The sequence below is a fragment of the Colletotrichum abscissum genome (assembly GCF_030869225.1).
Source record: "Colletotrichum abscissum strain IMI 504890 chromosome Unknown Scaffold_81.1, whole genome shotgun sequence".
In the NCBI taxonomy this organism is placed as follows: Eukaryota; Fungi; Ascomycota; class Sordariomycetes; order Glomerellales; family Glomerellaceae; genus Colletotrichum; species Colletotrichum abscissum.
This window is the reverse complement of record NW_026850527.1, coordinates 17,548-36,166: the sequence shown is the minus strand read 5'-3', so window position 1 is coordinate 36,166 and position 18,619 is coordinate 17,548. Positions and strand designations below refer to the sequence as shown.

Here is an 18,619-nt window from a genome sequence, read left to right as displayed (position 1 = left end):
AGGCGCAGGTCGAGTGACACCACTTTGAGGTGCAGACGGAAATGTCACCTCACCGAGGACAAACGGTCATGCGATGCATGCAGCCTGAAGTGGTAATGTCCAGACGCGGGGTTGAGATGACCCAGGTCTCGCTATAGATTACAATCATAGGGAGCAGAAATAAAAATGTAGAAAGGCAACAGTGGATTGAGTTGCTAATTGATTGTTTATAGGCCCAAAGATTTCCGATAGGCCCCGACTAACACACAATGTTTACTTCATCATCCCCTGTCCTTCGAGAGCTTTTTGCAACTCGACCCGCTTGCTTCATCTGAAATGCAACTCCTGGTCCTGTTCGTTCTTGGATCGCATTACTGTATTATAAACCTTGGTTCGCATCATATACCAGTCATTGGGCTGAGACAGCCCGAACATCCTCTCTAGCCACCAGCTTACTGGAAGTAGAGCATGGCAGCGACGGTAAGGCCGATCAGGGCAATAGGAGAGCCCATGCGGACAGCGTCACTGCCGGGAACGGTGGTGGGAGAGCTGGTGGAAGAGGTGGAAGCGCTGGTGCCTATTCAACGGGTTAGTCAGGGTTCTTATGCCTCAAGTAGATGGCGACGTACGGGTGCTGGCGCGGGTGCTGGTAGAGACAGTGGAGGCAGCAGTGGAGTTAGCAGCAGAAGAGGCCGAGCTGCTCGCAGCGGAGGCGGAGGAAGCAGAGGCGGAGGAGGTGATGGTGGAAGCAGCGACAGTGGTGGTGACGGTGGCGGAAGCAGAGGCGGAGGCGGAGGCAGAAGCCGAGGAGACAGAAGCGGAAGCAGTGACGGAAGTGGTCAGGGTGAACTGCTCAGAGTAGTTGGGGGTGCCAGTAGAGTCAGAGATCTCAATGGCGTACTGGTCGGTGGGGAGAGTGGAGGAAGGAGTCCAGGAGAAGGAGGTACCACTCTGGCCAGCTGAGATAGAAGTCAGCATCAGATAGCATCTCACCAGGGCTCGAGATGTACTTACTGGCGATGGTGGAGACGGTCTTGAGGTCGGTGCTGGGGCCGTTCTTCAGGGTGAGAGTAACGGGGCCAGAAGCATCAGACCAGGTGATCTCGAAAGCCTGACCAGCCTGGACGTTGAAGTTGGTGTTGGTAAGCTGAACAGCCTGGGCCATGGCAGCGAAGCCGGCGACGAGGACGGAGGTGAAGCTCTTCATTGTGACGGATTGGGTTGTTTTTCGAAAATTAAGTGATGAACGAGTGTAGGAGTATTAGGTATCGGACTACTGTAATTTAGCAAAAAAGGTCAACAACGAATGTCGGGAATAGGCTCGTGAGGAAACAAAAGGGAGAGAGGCAGGCAACGATGTGAGGGGGGACAGCTGGGTAGAAAAAGGCTTCCTCGTCTCGCGCAGGCGCGAAATTAGGCGAAGTCGAATCAGGGGTAGAGCATGGAAGGGGGGGCGTGTGCGGGTTCGGCGGAGAGGCAGGCAGGCATGCGACTTACATCAATACCTAGACGGGGCTTTTCCTATAATTACTCGCACGCGTTACTGTTGCTGGGGGTGTGCGGATGGATGGGTGGCTTTTGGGACAAAGTAGCACCAGAAGTTCAGCAATTTGAATTCTGGGAGTGGTGTGGTTGTGATTCTTGGTTTTCTTCTTGTGCGCAGAGTGTTGGAGCCTTGGAGGAACTTATTTGTAGTGTGGACCGGGCAAGTTTGTTTGGATTGAGATGGTGATGGAATGGATGAAGAGTCAGGTGGGAAAAGATGGGCGCACTTGAGCTTAAGAGGAGGCAGGAGGTATCGAGGTTGAAACAGACAGGCGCGCGATCGAGCCTTCCTCTTTGCTATCTACCAAAGTAGGTCCTCATGGCGACATCATAACAAGCACCCAACGCAGCAACAGCCGGGGACGAACAGCAACCGCGCGCACCTTGAGGCTTCTCGAGGGCGCCGCGGACGGCATCACGGCTCCCACTGGGTGCGCGGACTTACATACCTACCTTACCTTAGAGTAGGTACCTGACCTTACTTGTAAGGTAGAGTACCACAGGTAGGTAGGTACCTTACCTTGGTCCTCACATTGGTGTGGTAAGCGTTTTAAGGGTGGTATGGTACCTTAGCAGCTGAGGAAGTCGCAGGCTATTCGTCGCAAATGAGAAAAGGAAGCGACGACGACGAGCGGGGGGCGGGTACCTTCCCACCTCTTCCAGCAGCCCTGGCAACAGGAGTGGCACTAACTCCCAGATTGGACTAACGTGAAAAATTCTTGGAGGGTACCCCTGTCACATAGAGGAACCTGGCGAACCCCAGGAGAAGCGCTAACAAAGACCAAGCTTCAGTTTCTTGTCCTTTGGTTGTTTTGGTACTGGCTGATGTCCGGCCTGACTTCTTTCTGCTTCTCCCAGTGGCCTCCTCTTCTGCCGTAAAATGCCACGACTGCGTGCAGCAGCTTCAGCTTACTAGTGTTGGTGTTCCAGGTTAGCTGCAAGTTTTACCTTTGCTCGATTCACCATACATCCGCACGCCGTCGTCCGGTACTTTATATTCGACCTAAGGCAGGTCAGGTACCTAGATAGCAACTCTAAGACGACCGTATGGTATTCTTACACGGTACCTAAAGTAGATTTCCTCCAAGCTTACTCCGTACTCCAAGGCGATGTACGATTTCTCAACTACGTGCAACCACTGGGCAGACCCCCGATGCAGCCGTCAACTCCCCTGGTACTCCTAGCTTATGTCCCCGGAGTCGCCCAAGGCTCCTTATTGGGCCCTTTTGGCTGGGGCAATGGAAGGATCACGACCATCTCGGGCAACAGCAGGGAAGTTGGAAGAGGTCTGGGCCTCAACGGTTCTCGCCTGGGAGTCTGGGACTCCGTCCTGGGACCCAGGGCAGTAACTGGCGTCAATTTGAACAATGCGCCCAGCAATGGCACAATCTTCCACATGCCATGCCATCTCGCTTCCCTGCTTTCCAGCCCACAGCAGGTGACACCACGTTGGAGCCCGCTTGAACGGCCCAAGGCGCGAAGAGACCCCAAAAACCCCTCGGCCGGTCACTGACTCTCTCACCATCGGATGGGTACATACGCAGTACAGGTCACACTACCCTTCATTGTACGTTCCGACAAGCGGTGGGTACATTCGTTCTGGTCCGGTAATGGGGAAAGGTTCCTGTCGATCTGGGTCTCTGGAGGCGCAGCAAGGGAGAGTGGTACGCAGTAGACGTCTCCATCTCGCACATTTCCAACGGCCGCCCTCCTCCGAAGCCCCTTCTTCGCATTGGAGTGATTCGCAGCGGACAACCATGGCGAGGGCCCTTTTCGCCCCCCATGGGAATGTGCGAATGCTTCTGCTGCTGCTGCTGCTGCTGCTGCCGCTGACGCCCGGCTCAGCCTGCAATTGCGTGCGCAACCAACAGCATCCATCCCTCCACCCTCCCTTCCAGCTCGTGTTCCATTTCTCCACGGCAAAACTTTACTTTCCGCGGACCAGTCACGAGCCGCCTGCAATCCCATCATCGATCCGAGTAGGCAATGACAGCTCAAGGCTCCCCCACCACACTATTGGAGGTGACGACGCCTATGGATGCTTGATGCTCGTGAAGGTGGCTTTTACGAGTGGTATATCCGTCGAGAAAACCTATGCAGAATGCTCTGCGCTTGTGCATTTGGAAGACTCGAAAATAGCATCGGCACTTACACACCTAGCCTTGATGTGTTGGGACACTGACGTCGTCAATCGTCCGAGATCTGTGCTTCATCTGCAGAGTAACATGCCTGTACGTTCCGTTCCACGCCTTGTTGTGTTCGGGTGGGAGCACCGACATGACTGACGCGCGAGACAGCAGATGAGCTGCTGTTGACATACTCAAGCGTGTCAAGTTCCTTTTCCTTTGGTTCACCAAGACACTACTCTGAAAATCAAGCAATACTGGTGTCCGTCCCGTTTCGCAAGGACAGTCAGACGCACATCAATCTGGAATGGGACAGTCCTCTAATACCGACCAGGACAGCCTACTGTGTAGAAGAAGTCATGGCAGGCTACGGATCGCCTGATGAGGATCTACCGAGGGCCTCTGGGGAAAAGATTTCACTCGCGCCTTCACCCGCTTGATCCGTGCCGCAAGTTGCCATCCCGCCCCATCGGTCCAAAGTGCAAAGTCTCGCGGAGGAGCCAGGAGCATGCACATATTGCGTATATTACCGTCCCATTTGTCGACGCGCCTCGCTGAGTCGCTGCATCCCATCAAACCATCGCGCCAAAGCGGCAATCTCGCTCTCTTTCGGGTGACCGGGGAGCCTCCTCCAGAACGATGAATAAGATGCAACGACGTCAGGCTCGCCGCTCGCCTATGCCAATGGCGTTTTCCAGTTCCCAGTTCCCACCGAGTCCAATTTCCAATGCACACCCCGTTGGGTCCCGTTGTGGAGACCGACATTGGCCAAATCTCCCCAGCGCACGCTACTTCACGGCTTGCACGGTACCTGCATTCTGCGCAATGGTCCTTGCTTCTGGCCTCCAATCGACGGACTCGGACACTAACAGCTCTCGCCTGACGGCCCTGGCTGAGGACTCTCACTGGAACCCTGTCCATGCGTATGCGCCCTTCAGAGAGGCTCCACGCCCGACGACGGGAAGCCTGCAGCATCGACAGGGCATCGCCTGGTTCTGGCTATGTCGTCCGAACCCGTCAGCAGGTTTGCCAATTCCAAGTTGTCTATTTATCACGAAATGCAGCTCCCACAGAGCCATCGGCCCAAACCATCGGATACGGCAGCTCGCTGGATCCGGCAGCCTCTTAACCTCCGTTAGGAATACATGCAGGGGTCGCACCCTCGCTCTCTCCGTGATAGGCTTGGCTCTCTCCATGCTTTGCATATTATCCACCCAAGCCACTTACTCCGTACTTGGATCTCGCAGTAGGTAGGTATCTCAATCCTCAACCAGCCGTGCGATGACACTTCATGGCCATGCCATGCTTGGTTCTTGGCTGAAATGGAACAAGCCTGCTCGCTCAGGGGGCGTTTCACTCTGATACTCGACTGGAATGGAAGGGCACCAGAACCACGGAGTTTTCCTCGGCTTGACTCAGATGACGTAAGTATAACTCTCTGACGGCGATGGTAGGAATGCCGGCCTAGCAGCCATCACTTCAGTTCAATACAATCATGCCGTTTCAGCTCATAGCTCGGTCAAAACATCAAATTCAGACTGGGGCGATGGATGTTCTGCAGCGCCACAGCCGCGTGCGTCAATCAATAGACGCGATACGTCTCGTTCGCTGAAAACGCTCACCAAGCCGTCAGTCTCGTAACTTGACCGAAGGAACAGTCTTCCATGAGAATTCACAGGCCCTTGAATGTTGAAAACCATGCCGCGAGCTGGATCGTCATAGTGTCTTGTGTTCCAAAAGGCTCACAAACCCACATCCATGTGATAGGTTGTTATCTTACATCACCGCAAAGCCTCCTTTGCCTTAGCAGAAGACAACACTCGCGAACTCATGGCCATTGACCGAGATGTATGCATATATGCTGTTGCGCCGGTCTATCAGTCGACACCGTAGACCGGGATGAATGGCATGAATGGCCGTGGCGGTGGCAAACTCACAAGAGAGGCCTCCTCTCCATGTGGTATGTAGCTTTGACTGGCATGATGTCTATTCACGAGGCGAGCCCAGAGTGCATCGAACGACACCTCGCCGAACACCCTCAGCCTCCTCCCTGACTTGAGTTACCGTTGCTCCTCTTCCCCTAGCCTTATCCACAAAATCATCGAGTGAACCTCCAACGCCAAAGTAAAGCCGCTTCGCCCCAACCAGCGCCTGCGACTGGCAGTTGCTACGTTGGCTCTGTTCTCTGTTGAGGATGGCAAGGACCATCTCGTTGAAAGCGTCGAGTGCGAAGGGCGAGTAGATGGTTTCCGCTCCAATAAGAAGGGTATCGAAACTGCTGGACCCGTCCAGCTTGGACTGAGTCTCATAGAGAAGATCAACAAGCTCCACTGACCAGCCACCAGAAATGAAATTGAGAGAGATTTGGGAAGACGTCAGGAACTCCTTGAATTGCTGCAAGACCTCTGGTGTGAGTTCGAGCTCGTCTCCCATCGCGAAGGCCTCCTCCAGGGCGGGGTTCTGGTCCCTGCGTTCCAGAGCCCAGGCGAGGATAAAGTTGGGCAATGTGACCAGTTGCAAGACTGTCGGGTTGTAGTCGGCCAGGGTCAGCAAAAGTGGCGATCTCGGCGCTGGATTCCTCATGGTCCATTGCAAAAGAGCGAGCGATGGAAGCCCTGTGCCGCATCCAAGCTGCGCATAGGTCGGTTAGCTTTCGGTTCGCCACTTGAGCCAGCAGGGTATGAAAAACAAAAATAAGAATAAAAACGCGCGTCAGGTGTTCAGATGCTCGTACCTCGATCACTCGGAGAGGCCGTTGCTTGAGCAGGTCCAAGTATTGGCCACTGGCGAGAACCTTGACGAGGTCCACGCTGCTCTCCCAGCTCTTGAAACCGCCCTCGTAGACGCCCGTCTTGACATCGTGGCTGCCGAGGCCTTCGGCATCGGCACCGTCACCGGCGGCCTCATCCTCGGCCATGAGCTGCACTCGCACGTCCCAGAGCTCGCGACGAGGGATCTTGATGAGGCTACCGTCGTCCAGGGTGACGTCCAGGGTCCCGAAGGCGACCTTTGAGGGCAGCCTGGAGAGCATGTCCTGCAGGTCGTGGGCGGTGGGCGGCAGCTGGGGTTTGCCGGGCACCGGAAAGGCGCTGGCTGTTGCAGCGGACTGCGGGGTCTCGGGCTCCGGGGCGGGCGCGGAGGCCTCGGCGGCCGGGACGGGAACGGAGTCGTCCTCTATGTCATCGCCGCCGAATCCGAAGGAGAATGATGCCATATTTCTCTTCGAGGGTGGGAGATGCCGCGTGGATTTGCAGGGTTTTTGTACGTACCTTTCTGCAAAAGATGAGTGAGTTGAGTACACACGAAAGAGACTATGAAAATGTGGGGGCGCGGGTTCACTCACAGAGTCACACACACAAACACAAAACGAAACGCAGTCTCTTATTGGAACCTCACCGAGGCAAGCTACCTTATCGGGTGTGTTTGTCGAATCGGAAAACCAACGACAACAGAGCTCTTACGCCACTCGAATGACTTGGTGGCTTGCAGGTGTGAGAAGTCTTCTGAGGCAGTGAGTCGATTAAGCTTGAATCAAGTTTGCGATGCTGGTGCCTGTCAGTAGCATGAGTTGGTATAGTCAGGAAGTCAACTGCTTAGATTGGACTCACAACGCCCAAGGTTGGGTTCAAGCCGTCGCCACCAGCAAATCTCGGCCTTAGCAAAACGTCTTCCTGTTGCTCGCATATCCAAGGCACCCAGAGAGTTGCCAGCTACTAATTGGCCGAGTCGACCACCAAGCCAATCGTCATCGGTGGCCGAGACTGGGGATGCTTGCTTTTTGTTTGCCAGAAGTTCTTCCCTATCGGCGCTTTATCATTCGAAGACTCTTCTAATTCTGCACCAACGCCGCCCGCCGCATGTTTGGGCACTTGCTTGGTCGCAAAGAGACCAATAACCAGCAACTTCTCAGAGAGGCTCATGCAGTGCGGCGACTAGGGAGGAGACATCACAACTGGGCGATTGTCTCATATCTATGTACCTGTACAGAGCCACGGAGCCTCCCCTTCGGCCTTCGGATCTCGTGCTTACCAGCCCAACACCCATGCCCTGCTGGTTTCTGCGAAGGCGAGGGCGAGGGCGAGTGTGGAAAGCTGCAACTTTAATAGGCTGAGTGGCGTTCGGGAAAATGATCCGCAGCTGAGCCTATTCCTCCCACGTCTCTGACCGCATCTCTCGCGCATGCTCTGGTCTACCATCTGCGCTTGCTCTTCACGTAAGGTAGATTGAAAAAAAGGGGCGCAAGCTGAAGAGCCAGCGGCCGTTCATGGCACATGACGAACCTGCAAGCCGTGGCCGCAGTGGTTCATGGGCTCAGCTGCAGATGCCTGCCAGACAGACACGCATCTCTGCATCCTAAAGGCCCGGAGGATCTGGTGCATCTCGAGCTTTGTGCTCCTTCAAATGAGATCTCGTGTCTCAGTGGTCAGCAAACGCGCGAGGATGCCGCCCCCTCCCGTCATCCCACCATCTCTACCATGCGGCGCCGAACATGCTCACGGCCGATCGACAATGGACCCGGCACTCGCGATTCCCTCTCTCGGCGATCCACTCTAATCAGGGCATCACACATCCCCTTTCTTCGGTTCTTCGTCAGCTGAGATGTCGTCAAGGAAATAATGAAGCTGATCGAACGGTCGGCAGCCAAAGCATCCTCAACCTCAGGACCGCATTGTCTTTTGCCTCCAGGAAACGGCCGGGGTCAGGCCCCTACAATGGCATCTTCTCCATCCGTAGATACGCCCCGGTTTGCGCTCCATATCGCCCCCCGTCCGCGGCACTCACCACGATCCCGCTCCGGCTCCAAGCTTCCATCCTCCAGTGCGGCAAGAGTCGTGATTCGCCACTCACCGTACTTAGATCCATGCCATGAACACCCCTCAGCCCGGTTCTTCCCTCCTCTCGCCGTGGTTGGATGGTTTACGACCTGGTCCAGCCCAGGACCCTTTTCTTGCTAATCGGACCTTGCTTGACCGCAACGAGCTAGCAGACGTGCAGACAACCCATTTTGTTCAATTCTTTCTGCCCATGGACCAGCCTTGTTCCAAAGTCATTTGGATACGTGCAGCCACACCATGTGCCGTTGCACCAGCCAAGATTGATAAACTGCCCGTCGTAAATCAACCAACAATGAGGCCCGGTGCAGACCCCTCCTAGGCTCCTACGACAGAATCCCCAATTGAGAGGACCCATGCCCATTGGCGCCTCTCTGTCCGTAGAGTCCACCGTTTTGTTTCATGTGAGCTGTCTCCTTTTCATCGTCAAAGTCTATGTAGGTATGCCTCTTGACAAGAAAGCTGTACTGCGTCAGCTCGTAGTTTCCACACTAAGGTGGTGCGGTTTTTGGTGTTAGTCGCGGAGGCATGGTAGATTTCACCTCGGACTATGCTGCCTGTCACTGACAAGGACAACGTCTTTTGGATCCCGCTCCAGCGGATTCACTCGTTGCTTCTTCCTCTCTGGCGCTTTCCGGTTTGTCTCATCCCATTCTGCCATGGTAAAGGCTCCTTTGCAATTATTGGCTAGTCTCCGTGACAGGCCGCCGCGCGCTACACTTGCCAAAAGTCCACAGTCACCCGCCCGCATCCTCTCTTTAAACCGTATCTCCACCAAGCGAGCAGGAGAAAGGCGCTTGTTCGGAAACAGATTCCTTACAGCCACTCGCTGGCGCCTTCCTCGGGACTCAACACCCCTTGGCAACTTCAACTCAGATATAAACCGGTCTCTTCTTCCTCTCTATTCTCTGCCTAGGTAGCTCCACAGGCACGCAAACCAGCAACTTTCACAATGACACGGCAACTCCCTCAACTATCTCGTCATGTCGACGCCCAGGGTAGCGGATCCAGTCAACCTGTTCGCACCAATACCGCCTACACTGTGAAGGAAGCGCCGTTCGGGACTCCGCAACCCATTCGCATTGTCGGGATCGGCGCCGGTGCAAGCGGCATCAACCTGATACGCACCCTGAGAAACACCCTCGGTCCCTCGACGTACGAGCTTGTGGTCTATGAGAAGAACGAGAATGTCGGGGGTACCTGGTTCGAGAACCGGTACCCTGGGTGCAAGTGCGACGTGCCTAGCCACAACTACCAGTTCAGCTGGAGACCGAATCCGGCCTGGTCGAGCTTCTTTGCCCCCGCGGCAGAGATTGAGGACTACCTTTGCCAAATATGTGACGACGAGAAGCTGCGGCCCTTTATCAAGACTTCGCACCAGATCATCGGCGCGGCTTGGTCGGAGTCCAAGGCCGTGTGGGAGTTGCAGATCAAGAACTTGGGGACTGGCGCCGTCTTTGAAGATTATGCCAACTTTTTCATTGACGCAACTGGTATCTTGAAGTACGTACATCTCCATTGGAGTTGTGTATTATATTAACGTCTGACTTGCCTAGTAAATGGAGATTCCCGGACGTGGAAGACATCGCGGTTTTCGAGGGTACCCTAATTCACAGCGCAAACTGGCCTAAGAACTTTGACTATACAAACAAGACGGTAGCGGTCATTGGGAATGGTGCGTCCGGCGTCCAGATCGTCCCAGCAATGAGACCACGTGAGTATATACCATCCCTATCATGGCGACGCAGCCAGCTCACAGCAAGCAGACGTGAAGAAGCTACATCACGTCATCCGGACGCCCACCTTGATTATCCCTCCTCGAGTTGCCACAATGAAGATGGGGCCTTCAGCAGCTCTCCTGGACCAAATTGAGATGGACGAGAACGAGCGATTCTCAGCGGCGACGATTGAAAAGTTCAAAAATGACCAGGCCTTCTACAACAAGTTTACTAAGACTCTCGAGATGGACTCCAACATCAAGTTCGCCATCTCTCTCATTGCGGGAAGCCCTCAACAGGCTTGGGCGCTGGGAAAGACTAAAGAATTCATGACTGCGATGCTCAAGGGAAATGAGAAGCTCTGCAAGCAGCTGATACCCGACTTTCCCCTCGGGTGTAAGCGACTCACTCCCGCCCCTGGATATCTCGAATCGTTCCACGATCCCCGGGTCTCCCTTCACACCGACGCCATCAAGAGGTTTGTGCCGCAAGGCATAGAACTGGCCACTGGGGAGATCCTCGAAGTCGACGTTGTCGTCTGTGCCACTGGCTTCGACTCATCGTTCCTCCCCTCGTTCCCGTTAGTCGGTCGACACGGCAACTTGCAGGACATCTGGTCCGAGCAAACTCCTAAAGCATACATGTCCCTTGCTGTTGCTGGTCTGCCAAACTTCTTCAGTAAGTCGGGATTCCCTTGCGCTTACCGCTTCGAAACTAACCATCCTGCTTGCTGTAGAGTTCCTGGGGCCCAATGCGCCTGTTGTGCAGGGTGATGTCTTTACGCTAAGCGAGCACATTGCCACTTACATCGCCAATACTATCCTCAAATGCCAGACAGAAGGCGTGCGGACTATCGCCCCGTCTGAAGCGGCCGTGGAGGACTATTTTGAGCACATCTCAGCCATCATGCCTCGCACAGTCTTTGCGGGCGGATGCAGATCTTGGTATAAGCAAGGCGAGGTCAACGGCCCTGTGACAGGTCTGTATCCCGGGAGCCGTATGCACTTCATCCGCTTGCTGGAGCGATTTAGGGGCGAGGACTGGGAGTACACGTATGAGAATTCGAAGCAGAACCGATTCGCATACTTGGGCAACGGGTTCACGGCGCCAGAGATGGCGATGCTCAAGGCTGGAGCGCCGCCTTCATGATAATGGCGTTGGGGGCCGCGGGGACCAACATTGCCTTGTACATAGACAGGGATAGACGGCTGGGTCTTGTACTCAGTGGCATCACTTTCTGGGTGGTTTGCAGGCGTTGATTTCTGGGAAGGGTCTAGTTCTAGGCACGACGGATGATGAAGTCCGATTTGAGTGTTTGACGATTCAAGCAAGTCTAATACCAGAATGGCGTGTGACACACTGCACAGACAGGAATCACACGTTAACTTTATGACACCACTATTGCTTTCCCCTGTGGACCCAAACTTGTTGCCTGGGCCTCGAGTCGTCAAGTGAGACCCCTATTTTTTTTTTCTCCTTAAGTCGGAGGAGCCGCGGTCTGCGGGAATCTCCCAATGTCTCGGATGCTGAGCCACGGAGTGGTTGTGTCCAGGCAACTTGGCGCGGCGCACCCGAGTGTTGGGTACGTTGCTGGGTGGCCCCGTGAACCAACTGACCAGTTTTCCCCTGGTCCAGCTGTGTAATGCCTGTTCGTGCGGAGTTCCTGCGGGAGATGCGAGGGCTCGACCGGATAATTGGTAATGGCGCTGTTTTGGGTCGTTGGGAGGAAGTCTCGATTGCGCTGGTGTTGTCTTAATGTGAGATATGGCTTGTACCGGCCCAAATAGGCAACACGAATGCCTGTTGGTTCCAGTACATGTAACTTGAAGGTTGGGTTGGAATTGCTTAGACGAAGCAGTTTATCTTTGGCTTGATGGAAATGGAACATGATCTCCGCCTCAAAGAACGAGTACCATCGAATGGACGGTAATACTAGTCCATGAGCCTCCAGTGGCTTGCCCTGCAACTGAAGATTTGTTTGGCTGGAGATAACGGAATGCTGCACGTAGAATAAAGGCAGGTGATTCAAAACTATTGCTGAACGAGTTACGCTCTGATACGGCATTATACTGGAGCCGAGTAACTAGTATGGCTTCGAGTGAATTTGATGGTTTAATGTAGACTATTGACAACTCCGTCATCTCGAAACCTTGCGGCCGAGATGCTGGGGAGTAGAGTCTTCGACTTTGGAGAAAGAGTATCATCAAAAGGGCGATAGTCTATTTTGCGACAGAGACATCTATCCATTATGTCAGTGTTATACCGAAGGAAGTTGATGGAGATTGGATCTCAGACTCTGAAGGCGTATATATGCAGCTCTTCAACCGGTTTCTTCGAAGTGCGCTAACGTTGTCCCCTCCTGAAGGGAAATTCTTGGATGATATCCTCATCTGTCGGGATCCCTGGACATGATCTAGTACAGACCTGTGAGTTGCCTAGTATAGGTTCAGACCGGGGACTAGTCTCGGCTTGCATTATCGGTTTCGCCAGACATGGTGGCATGAGTGACGTTTTGAACTCCAGTGTCCCTCTGGAACAGAAACAGGGCACCCAAAGATCTTGGCCAGTTGATTCAAGCTCCTGATAAAATCTCTCAATGATGGATGTTGTCATTGAGATAAGATGGACGAAACAGTGAGCCGAAGAGCAACCAGCTTAGCCCTCTACAGACTCCGAACTTCCCAGCTCATGTACAGTACTTTCATTAGACTTTTTTGACTACTTGAAAAGTAAAAGTTCAGCCGGGTTGATGGTCCTGCATGAGAAATGGTTGGTTGGCACGTAGTTTGTTGGTTCAGTCGATCATCATAGCGCCACCCCGTTCAGTGGCCCGACCCGCTCCATAAAGCCGGCGCTTAGAATCATGCACCGACCAATTCCGAGTCTCATCTTCCTCTTGTCTTCTGACTCCTACAGATGTCTGATCATATACCTTTCACCCCATTTCTCGGTTTTGTGGCGCTTCTCACGAATGCCTTCTCAATGAGATTGTCAAGCAGCATCCACAGTTGCTTGTTCGTAGTCCATCTTGTTCTGCCTTCGGTCACGTATGTTGGGAACATGCTGCGCCCCTCCGTTTCAACCAGGGTCTGCAGGAGGGCAGACTGACAATTGCTGCGCGAACGTGACAGTCGCTATTAAGCCTGCCAACTGAGGCGCACATTTGACCACTACATCGGGTTGCCACAGGTTCTCAGGTTTGCTGCGTCTGGTTACAACCTTACCTAGACAAGTTAACTGCAGTAGTGGTCAGCCGATGAAATATGCATGTCGGAAAGTCGGTGTTGGCAGCCAGGATGAGAGTTCGCAGGCCTATTGGTGTGTATGCGGCCGTGTCTGCTCCATATCCTGGCGGGTGCTAGGCGCTTAGCATGCATAATGCATCGGGGCGGATTCCAAAGAAGGCCCCTCTCGTGGGCTTGATCTTCGGGCAAGTATCTGCACTGCCCAGATGTTGGTTGAGCGGATTCATTGAAGAAGTGCCACTGTCCCTCACCTTGGTTCCCTGTTGAATGCGCAAGTTTTGCATTTGCCTGGCTCGAAAGCCGGGAATCGCTATCCTTATGAACCTATTCACTATTTCTTATATGGACTTCGTTGTTTCACTCTTGATCGTACACTGCTTGGGTTTTTGTTCTAGATCGTCGCAAGATGAGCCAAGATGAGCCAATCTATCTTTTGTCGTTGGGTATGTTGCTCCTTGGCCATTTGGGAGGCCTAATCTAACACGAGGCAGACGGTGGAGGCATCAGAGGGATATCAGAACTCGTCATACTACACGAGATTATGAAGCGGCTACAGAAGGTGGCAGGACTCAGAGAATTACCCAAGCCTCAGGACTATTTCCATTTGATGGGTGGCACAAGTACTGGGGGGTTAGTTGGTCTTTCCAATACACCGTGTTGCAAAGTTCCGCTAACAGCAGATCGTTGGAAAGACTAATTGCCATCATGTTAGGTCGCATGGGTATGTCGACTGAGGAAGCCATCAACGCATACGAAAGTTTTGCAAAGGACGTTTTTCGAAAGAAGAACCGCAGGCGGTGGTGGAACAGAACTTATAAAGAGGAAACACTCGTCAAGATCATACAAGACAATGTAACCAAGAAGAAGCTCGCAAAGACCACGATGCTCGACGACACGAGGGAAAGGGGGCTCGCTTTTGTCTGCGCAGCCACATATGACGCCTACGAAGCCTACCTCTTCCGAACGTACAAAGGGAGCAGCAACTGCGCTCACAATGTGGAAATTTGGGAGGCGGCAAGGGCAACATCAGCGGCACCGACATTTTTCCACCCAATCTCCATCGAAGTCGAGGCGGAGAGGGACCAGTACGTCGACGGTGCCGTGACCTGCAACAACCCGGCTCGCCTTGTGTTGAGTGAGGCCGAGTCCTACTTCGGTCCGAGGAGGACGTTGGGCTTTCTTCTCAGCTTGGGCACCGGACTGAAAGTCTCCGATAAAAAAGTCAATGTGGTTCCTCAAGGACAGCTTGTAGATCGTCCAGTCGTGGCCAGACAAGGCAGCGGCGCACTCTTCTCAAGAGGCACGATAAAGATTCTCAAGCATGCCAAAGCATCGCTGACTGATTCCGAGCCTGAGCACCAAGCCCTAGAGCAACGGTTCCAGAAAACACACTACGCATATTGGCGGTTGAATTTGGACCGGGGTGCTGCAGATATCAAGCTGAATGAATATAAGAAAATGGGGTTGTTGCGGGCGGCAACGGAGAGGTACATCCAAGGCTCTGAAGTCTCTGACCATCTCGACAAAATCGCCAGCATGTTGTATGCAAAGGAGGGCGTCAACCTGTCTCTTGATGCCGCATGTAAGTATCCTCTCTAAGTTCCTCCGCTCAGTAACTGACTCGCAGTAGGCCACGCAGTATCCGAAGAAGCCTCGAGGCAAGCCGTTGAGCAAGAGGTTCAGATCAACAGCATTGCAAGCCCTCAATTCACTGGTAGATTAGACATACTCAACAAGATGGGACAATACTTTTGCGAACGCCCCTCCGGATCTTCACCTAGAAGACACCTCAGAATTTGGGGCATGGGAGGAGTTGGGAAGACGCAGATTGTCCTCAGATTTAGAGACTTGTACGGGTCGAGGTAGGTGGCATGACGTTCATCTCAACCCACGATTTCCTCACTAATTTCGCATATCTTAGATTCGATCGGATATTTTGGATCAACGCCGCCACCACAGCTTCGATCTACGAAAGCTTCAGATTGCTAACAGCTGAGATTTTCGGTGGAGAGCCCAGCAGACCTGACTTTGGGAGAGTACGCAATTGGCTGGCGCAGAGTCACGCTGAAGAGTGGCTTCTTGTCTTCGACAATAATGACACAATCGATGTGAGCAAACGTCTTCCTCCAGGGAATACTGGAAACATTATCTTCACCAGCAGAAGGAAAGATATGTCACCCACCCTTGACGCCGACCAAACAATCCCGGTAGACATCATGGACGCAGAGGATGCAGTCATCCTATTCCTTCGCGCCTCGAAAAGGCAAAAGACAAATTTCGGAGATGATGAAGACAGACACGGAAGAGAAATCGTTCGCGAGCTTGGATACCTCCCGTTGGCCATCGACCAGGCCGGTTCCTACATTCACAACCAGGACTGCTCATTCAAAAACTACCTCGGCAACTTCCAGGAACGCCGAAAAGACATGCTAGAAGACCCCATGTACCCGGGAGTCTTTGAGCATAACCCTGCTGTATATGGTACATTTGAGCTCTCGTATGTGGCATTGGAAAAGCGGTCACAAGAGAAAGGCTACCCAGGCCGGGCTGCCTTGAACGCCCTTCGTATTCTCAATATATTCTGCTTCTACCATAATGAGAAGATCACAAGTGAGATTCTCAGTAGGGCAGCAGTCAGTAAAAGAAGGGATCTAGGACTATTGCACGGCGAAGAGGGTAGCGCTGGCATTGGGCCACTTTCGTTGCTCGACATTACTAGAGAAGGCGATTGGGATCGAACCAACTTCGACGATGGAATCGCGACGCTCAGAAGCTATTCTTTGATCAAGAGGTCTACCTTGGTCGATTGGTGGTATTCTATGCATATTTTAGTGCACTCTTGGGCCAGAGACCGAATGAAGCCCGAAACTCTGACCTCGCAACGCAAAGCCGCTGGCGAGATACTCTATCTTACGATTGAGAGAAATAATGGCCTCAGTTCGGAGCTCTTTCGCCCTCAGGTGCTGCCGCATATGCAGGCTTGTTTTAAGCACGGAAGCCTGGAGTTCATGAGGTTGACGAGGGAGACTCATAGGGAAGGTATATACGCAAGTGTGCTTATGGATTTGGGACTCTGGAACAAAGCCACCAAGGTCTTGGAGCAGATCCTTCCTGCTAGCCAAGAGATATTCGGGCCTGCAGACATTGCAACATTAGGAGTCTCTTGGGATCTGGCCAAGACCTACCGGAATTCCAGCAGATTAAGAGAGGCTCAGGCTCTTTTTCGACATATTCACAGGTTGAGTGAGGAACGCTTGAATGAGGAACCCATTGACGTCGACATCGCGCGCTACTACCCTCACATCGTTATCGACCTCATACAAATACACATTATCCAAGCAAGGTACAAGGAAGCCAAAGACTTGCTAGTTATACTTCTAGACTTAGGGATGGAAGTTGAGGAGAAAGCCGGGCGAGATAGAAGCTGGTGGCGCAAAACTGTGAGAACACTGGCAACCGTCTTTCGGATGGAGGGCAATGCTGAGATGGCTTACAGTATTGACATGCATTTCCTCCGGCGGTGTGTGGAGAAAAAAGTCTTTTCCCTTACAACACTGAGCGCATTGAACAGCGTCGCAGCATCGTGTTCAGACCTGGGGCAATACCATGAAGCGGATTGGATGTGGCGCAAAGTCCTCGCCGTTGAAGAGGGGTTGGAAAACAACTCGAGGATCCTGCCATCGAAGCGAAATGTCGCAACTAGTTGCGCGAACCTGAACCGATTTGAAGAAGCAGAGAAAATCTTGCGCGAGGTTCTCGAGACAAGCGAAACGATTCTTTGGAGGACACATCTTGATACACTGGCAACGATGGACCAGCTGGCGGGTGTGTTGGCCCGGTGTCACAAGACAGAGGAGGCTATCCGGCTTTGGGAGGAATGCCTCCATGGTTGGGAGGATATTCTACATCGGCAGCATCCTCTCAAGCAGAGAACAAGGTGGGCGATGGAGAAAATAAGGAATGGGGGTACAGGCCTCGTGCAAGAGGATTTCCAAGCCGGCGGATACATGTTTTCTGGAGGATGCCATTTTGTACCCAAGGAGGTGCCCAACCGGGATCACCGTTTGCTGACTTGGATGTCATCGTCAGTGGTTCTCGAGCCCCTCGTGCCCGACGAACTAGAGGGGGACGCAATACGCGAAATGGAATAGAAAGCGCGCAAGAGTGAACCGTAAAATGTAACGACGGTTCTTTCAACTGAACTTTTGAAGTCAAGACGACTTGTGGGTGACAATTTTGTGTAGTATGACTTCTCAGTTCTTGCACAGAGCACCTACCTCTTAATACTTACCCATGAATGAAGTAGATACTGTGTGCAATTCTCGTCACCGGGCACTGTATGGGTCACCTCGTTGACCTCCTATCAGAAAATGGTGATTTGCATGACGAAATGCCCAAACATCATTTGCTAGTATCTTGAACAATCCGCAACAAGGTGGTCGTCATCCATTAAATTGAAAGCACAAGAGAAGTATTGACTTCCGGTGTCATAAGTCACATCGATCCACGACTCACTCTCCAGTGACGTTGTCGCCGCCTCCCGACCTAATAAACTTCATCACCGCCAACTCGTCACCAATGCGGTCTGCATCAGTTTTGAGAATGGCCTCAGCCTCCGTCTCGAAGGCTAACGGTCTCAGGCCCGCGCCGATGGCCCTTCTGCCTCCTATACCGCTATACCGTCGTCTTCTGCGCGCTCACCGCAAGCATCTTCCTTCCGAGATGCGCCTCCTGGGTGACGAGTACATCAAGGCCGAATTCCGTGCTCATCGCACAGTAGATAACCCGGCGCATCTGGTACGTTCTCTGCTTCGGTGATGGCATGAACGTGGGAATCATTCTTTACACGAGGGAACTGACTCATAATTTTCCCGCAATGTGCTAGATCGGTTTCTTGACTGAGTGGCAATTATACGCGCAAAAGATCGAGGGCAACTCGTGGGTTGGCGAGAAGATTGACCCCGTCAAGGTTGCTAAGATGAGTGGTGAGTTGTCTCTTCAATGATTTCTTCCGAGACTTCACAATGGCTGACGACTCATTTACCTGTTAGACGAACAAATCGGTCAACTTTACGAGCTGATGCAGGCGATCAAAGAACGGCGTGAGTCAGGGGAAGACGAGGATCGATCATGACATCGCTGCGTTAATGAAGGAAAGCACAGTCATTGTCAAA

At 52.9% G+C, this 18,619-nt stretch overlaps 7 protein-coding genes across 7 annotated transcripts; 4 read left to right on the top strand and 3 right to left on the bottom strand.

Moving 5' to 3' along the window:
* Window positions 1-431: 431 nt before the first annotated feature.
* On the bottom strand, window positions 432-1,186 carry CABS01_16082 (uncharacterized protein; the record flags this gene model as incomplete). The annotated part of the gene is made up of 3 exons (XM_060549414.1): window positions 432-556; window positions 609-938; window positions 994-1,186. The coding sequence occupies 3 exons, from the start codon at window positions 1,184-1,186 to the stop codon at window positions 432-434; spliced, it is 648 nt and encodes a 215-aa protein (XP_060390197.1).
* A 1,491-nt stretch (window positions 1,187-2,677) lies between these two features.
* CABS01_16081 (uncharacterized protein) lies at window positions 2,678-3,809 on the top strand (the record flags this gene model as incomplete). Its single annotated transcript, XM_060549413.1, has 2 exons — window positions 2,678-2,972; window positions 3,244-3,809. The coding sequence occupies 2 exons, from the start codon at window positions 2,678-2,680 to the stop codon at window positions 3,807-3,809; spliced, it is 861 nt and encodes a 286-aa protein (XP_060390196.1).
* Window positions 3,810-4,289: 480 nt separating this feature from the next.
* CABS01_16080 (uncharacterized protein) lies at window positions 4,290-5,092 on the top strand (the record flags this gene model as incomplete). Its single annotated transcript, XM_060549412.1, has 2 exons — window positions 4,290-4,896; window positions 4,983-5,092. 2 exons carry the CDS (start codon window positions 4,290-4,292, stop codon window positions 5,090-5,092), a joined length of 717 nt encoding a protein of 238 aa, XP_060390195.1.
* A 544-nt stretch (window positions 5,093-5,636) lies between these two features.
* Window positions 5,637-6,864, bottom strand: CABS01_16079 (uncharacterized protein; the record flags this gene model as incomplete). Its single annotated transcript, XM_060549411.1, has 2 exons — window positions 5,637-6,281; window positions 6,385-6,864. 2 exons carry the CDS (start codon window positions 6,862-6,864, stop codon window positions 5,637-5,639), a joined length of 1,125 nt encoding a protein of 374 aa, XP_060390194.1.
* Window positions 6,865-8,808: 1,944 nt separating this feature from the next.
* Window positions 8,809-9,143, bottom strand: CABS01_16078 (uncharacterized protein; the record flags this gene model as incomplete). Its single annotated transcript, XM_060549410.1, has 2 exons — window positions 8,809-8,973; window positions 9,051-9,143. The coding sequence occupies 2 exons, from the start codon at window positions 9,141-9,143 to the stop codon at window positions 8,809-8,811; spliced, it is 258 nt and encodes an 85-aa protein (XP_060390193.1).
* Window positions 9,144-9,434: 291 nt separating this feature from the next.
* CABS01_16077 (phenylacetone monooxygenase) lies at window positions 9,435-11,349 on the top strand (the record flags this gene model as incomplete). Its single annotated transcript, XM_060549409.1, has 4 exons — window positions 9,435-9,985; window positions 10,039-10,196; window positions 10,249-10,878; window positions 10,937-11,349. The coding sequence occupies 4 exons, from the start codon at window positions 9,435-9,437 to the stop codon at window positions 11,347-11,349; spliced, it is 1,752 nt and encodes a 583-aa protein (XP_060390192.1).
* A 2,502-nt stretch (window positions 11,350-13,851) lies between these two features.
* CABS01_16076 (uncharacterized protein) lies at window positions 13,852-18,579 on the top strand (the record flags this gene model as incomplete). The annotated part of the gene is made up of 7 exons (XM_060549408.1): window positions 13,852-13,892; window positions 13,937-15,027; window positions 15,076-15,307; window positions 15,367-17,529; window positions 17,918-18,242; window positions 18,331-18,430; window positions 18,497-18,579. 7 exons carry the CDS (start codon window positions 13,852-13,854, stop codon window positions 18,577-18,579), a joined length of 4,035 nt encoding a protein of 1,344 aa, XP_060390191.1.
* Between the last annotated feature and the right edge of the window lie 40 nt (window positions 18,580-18,619).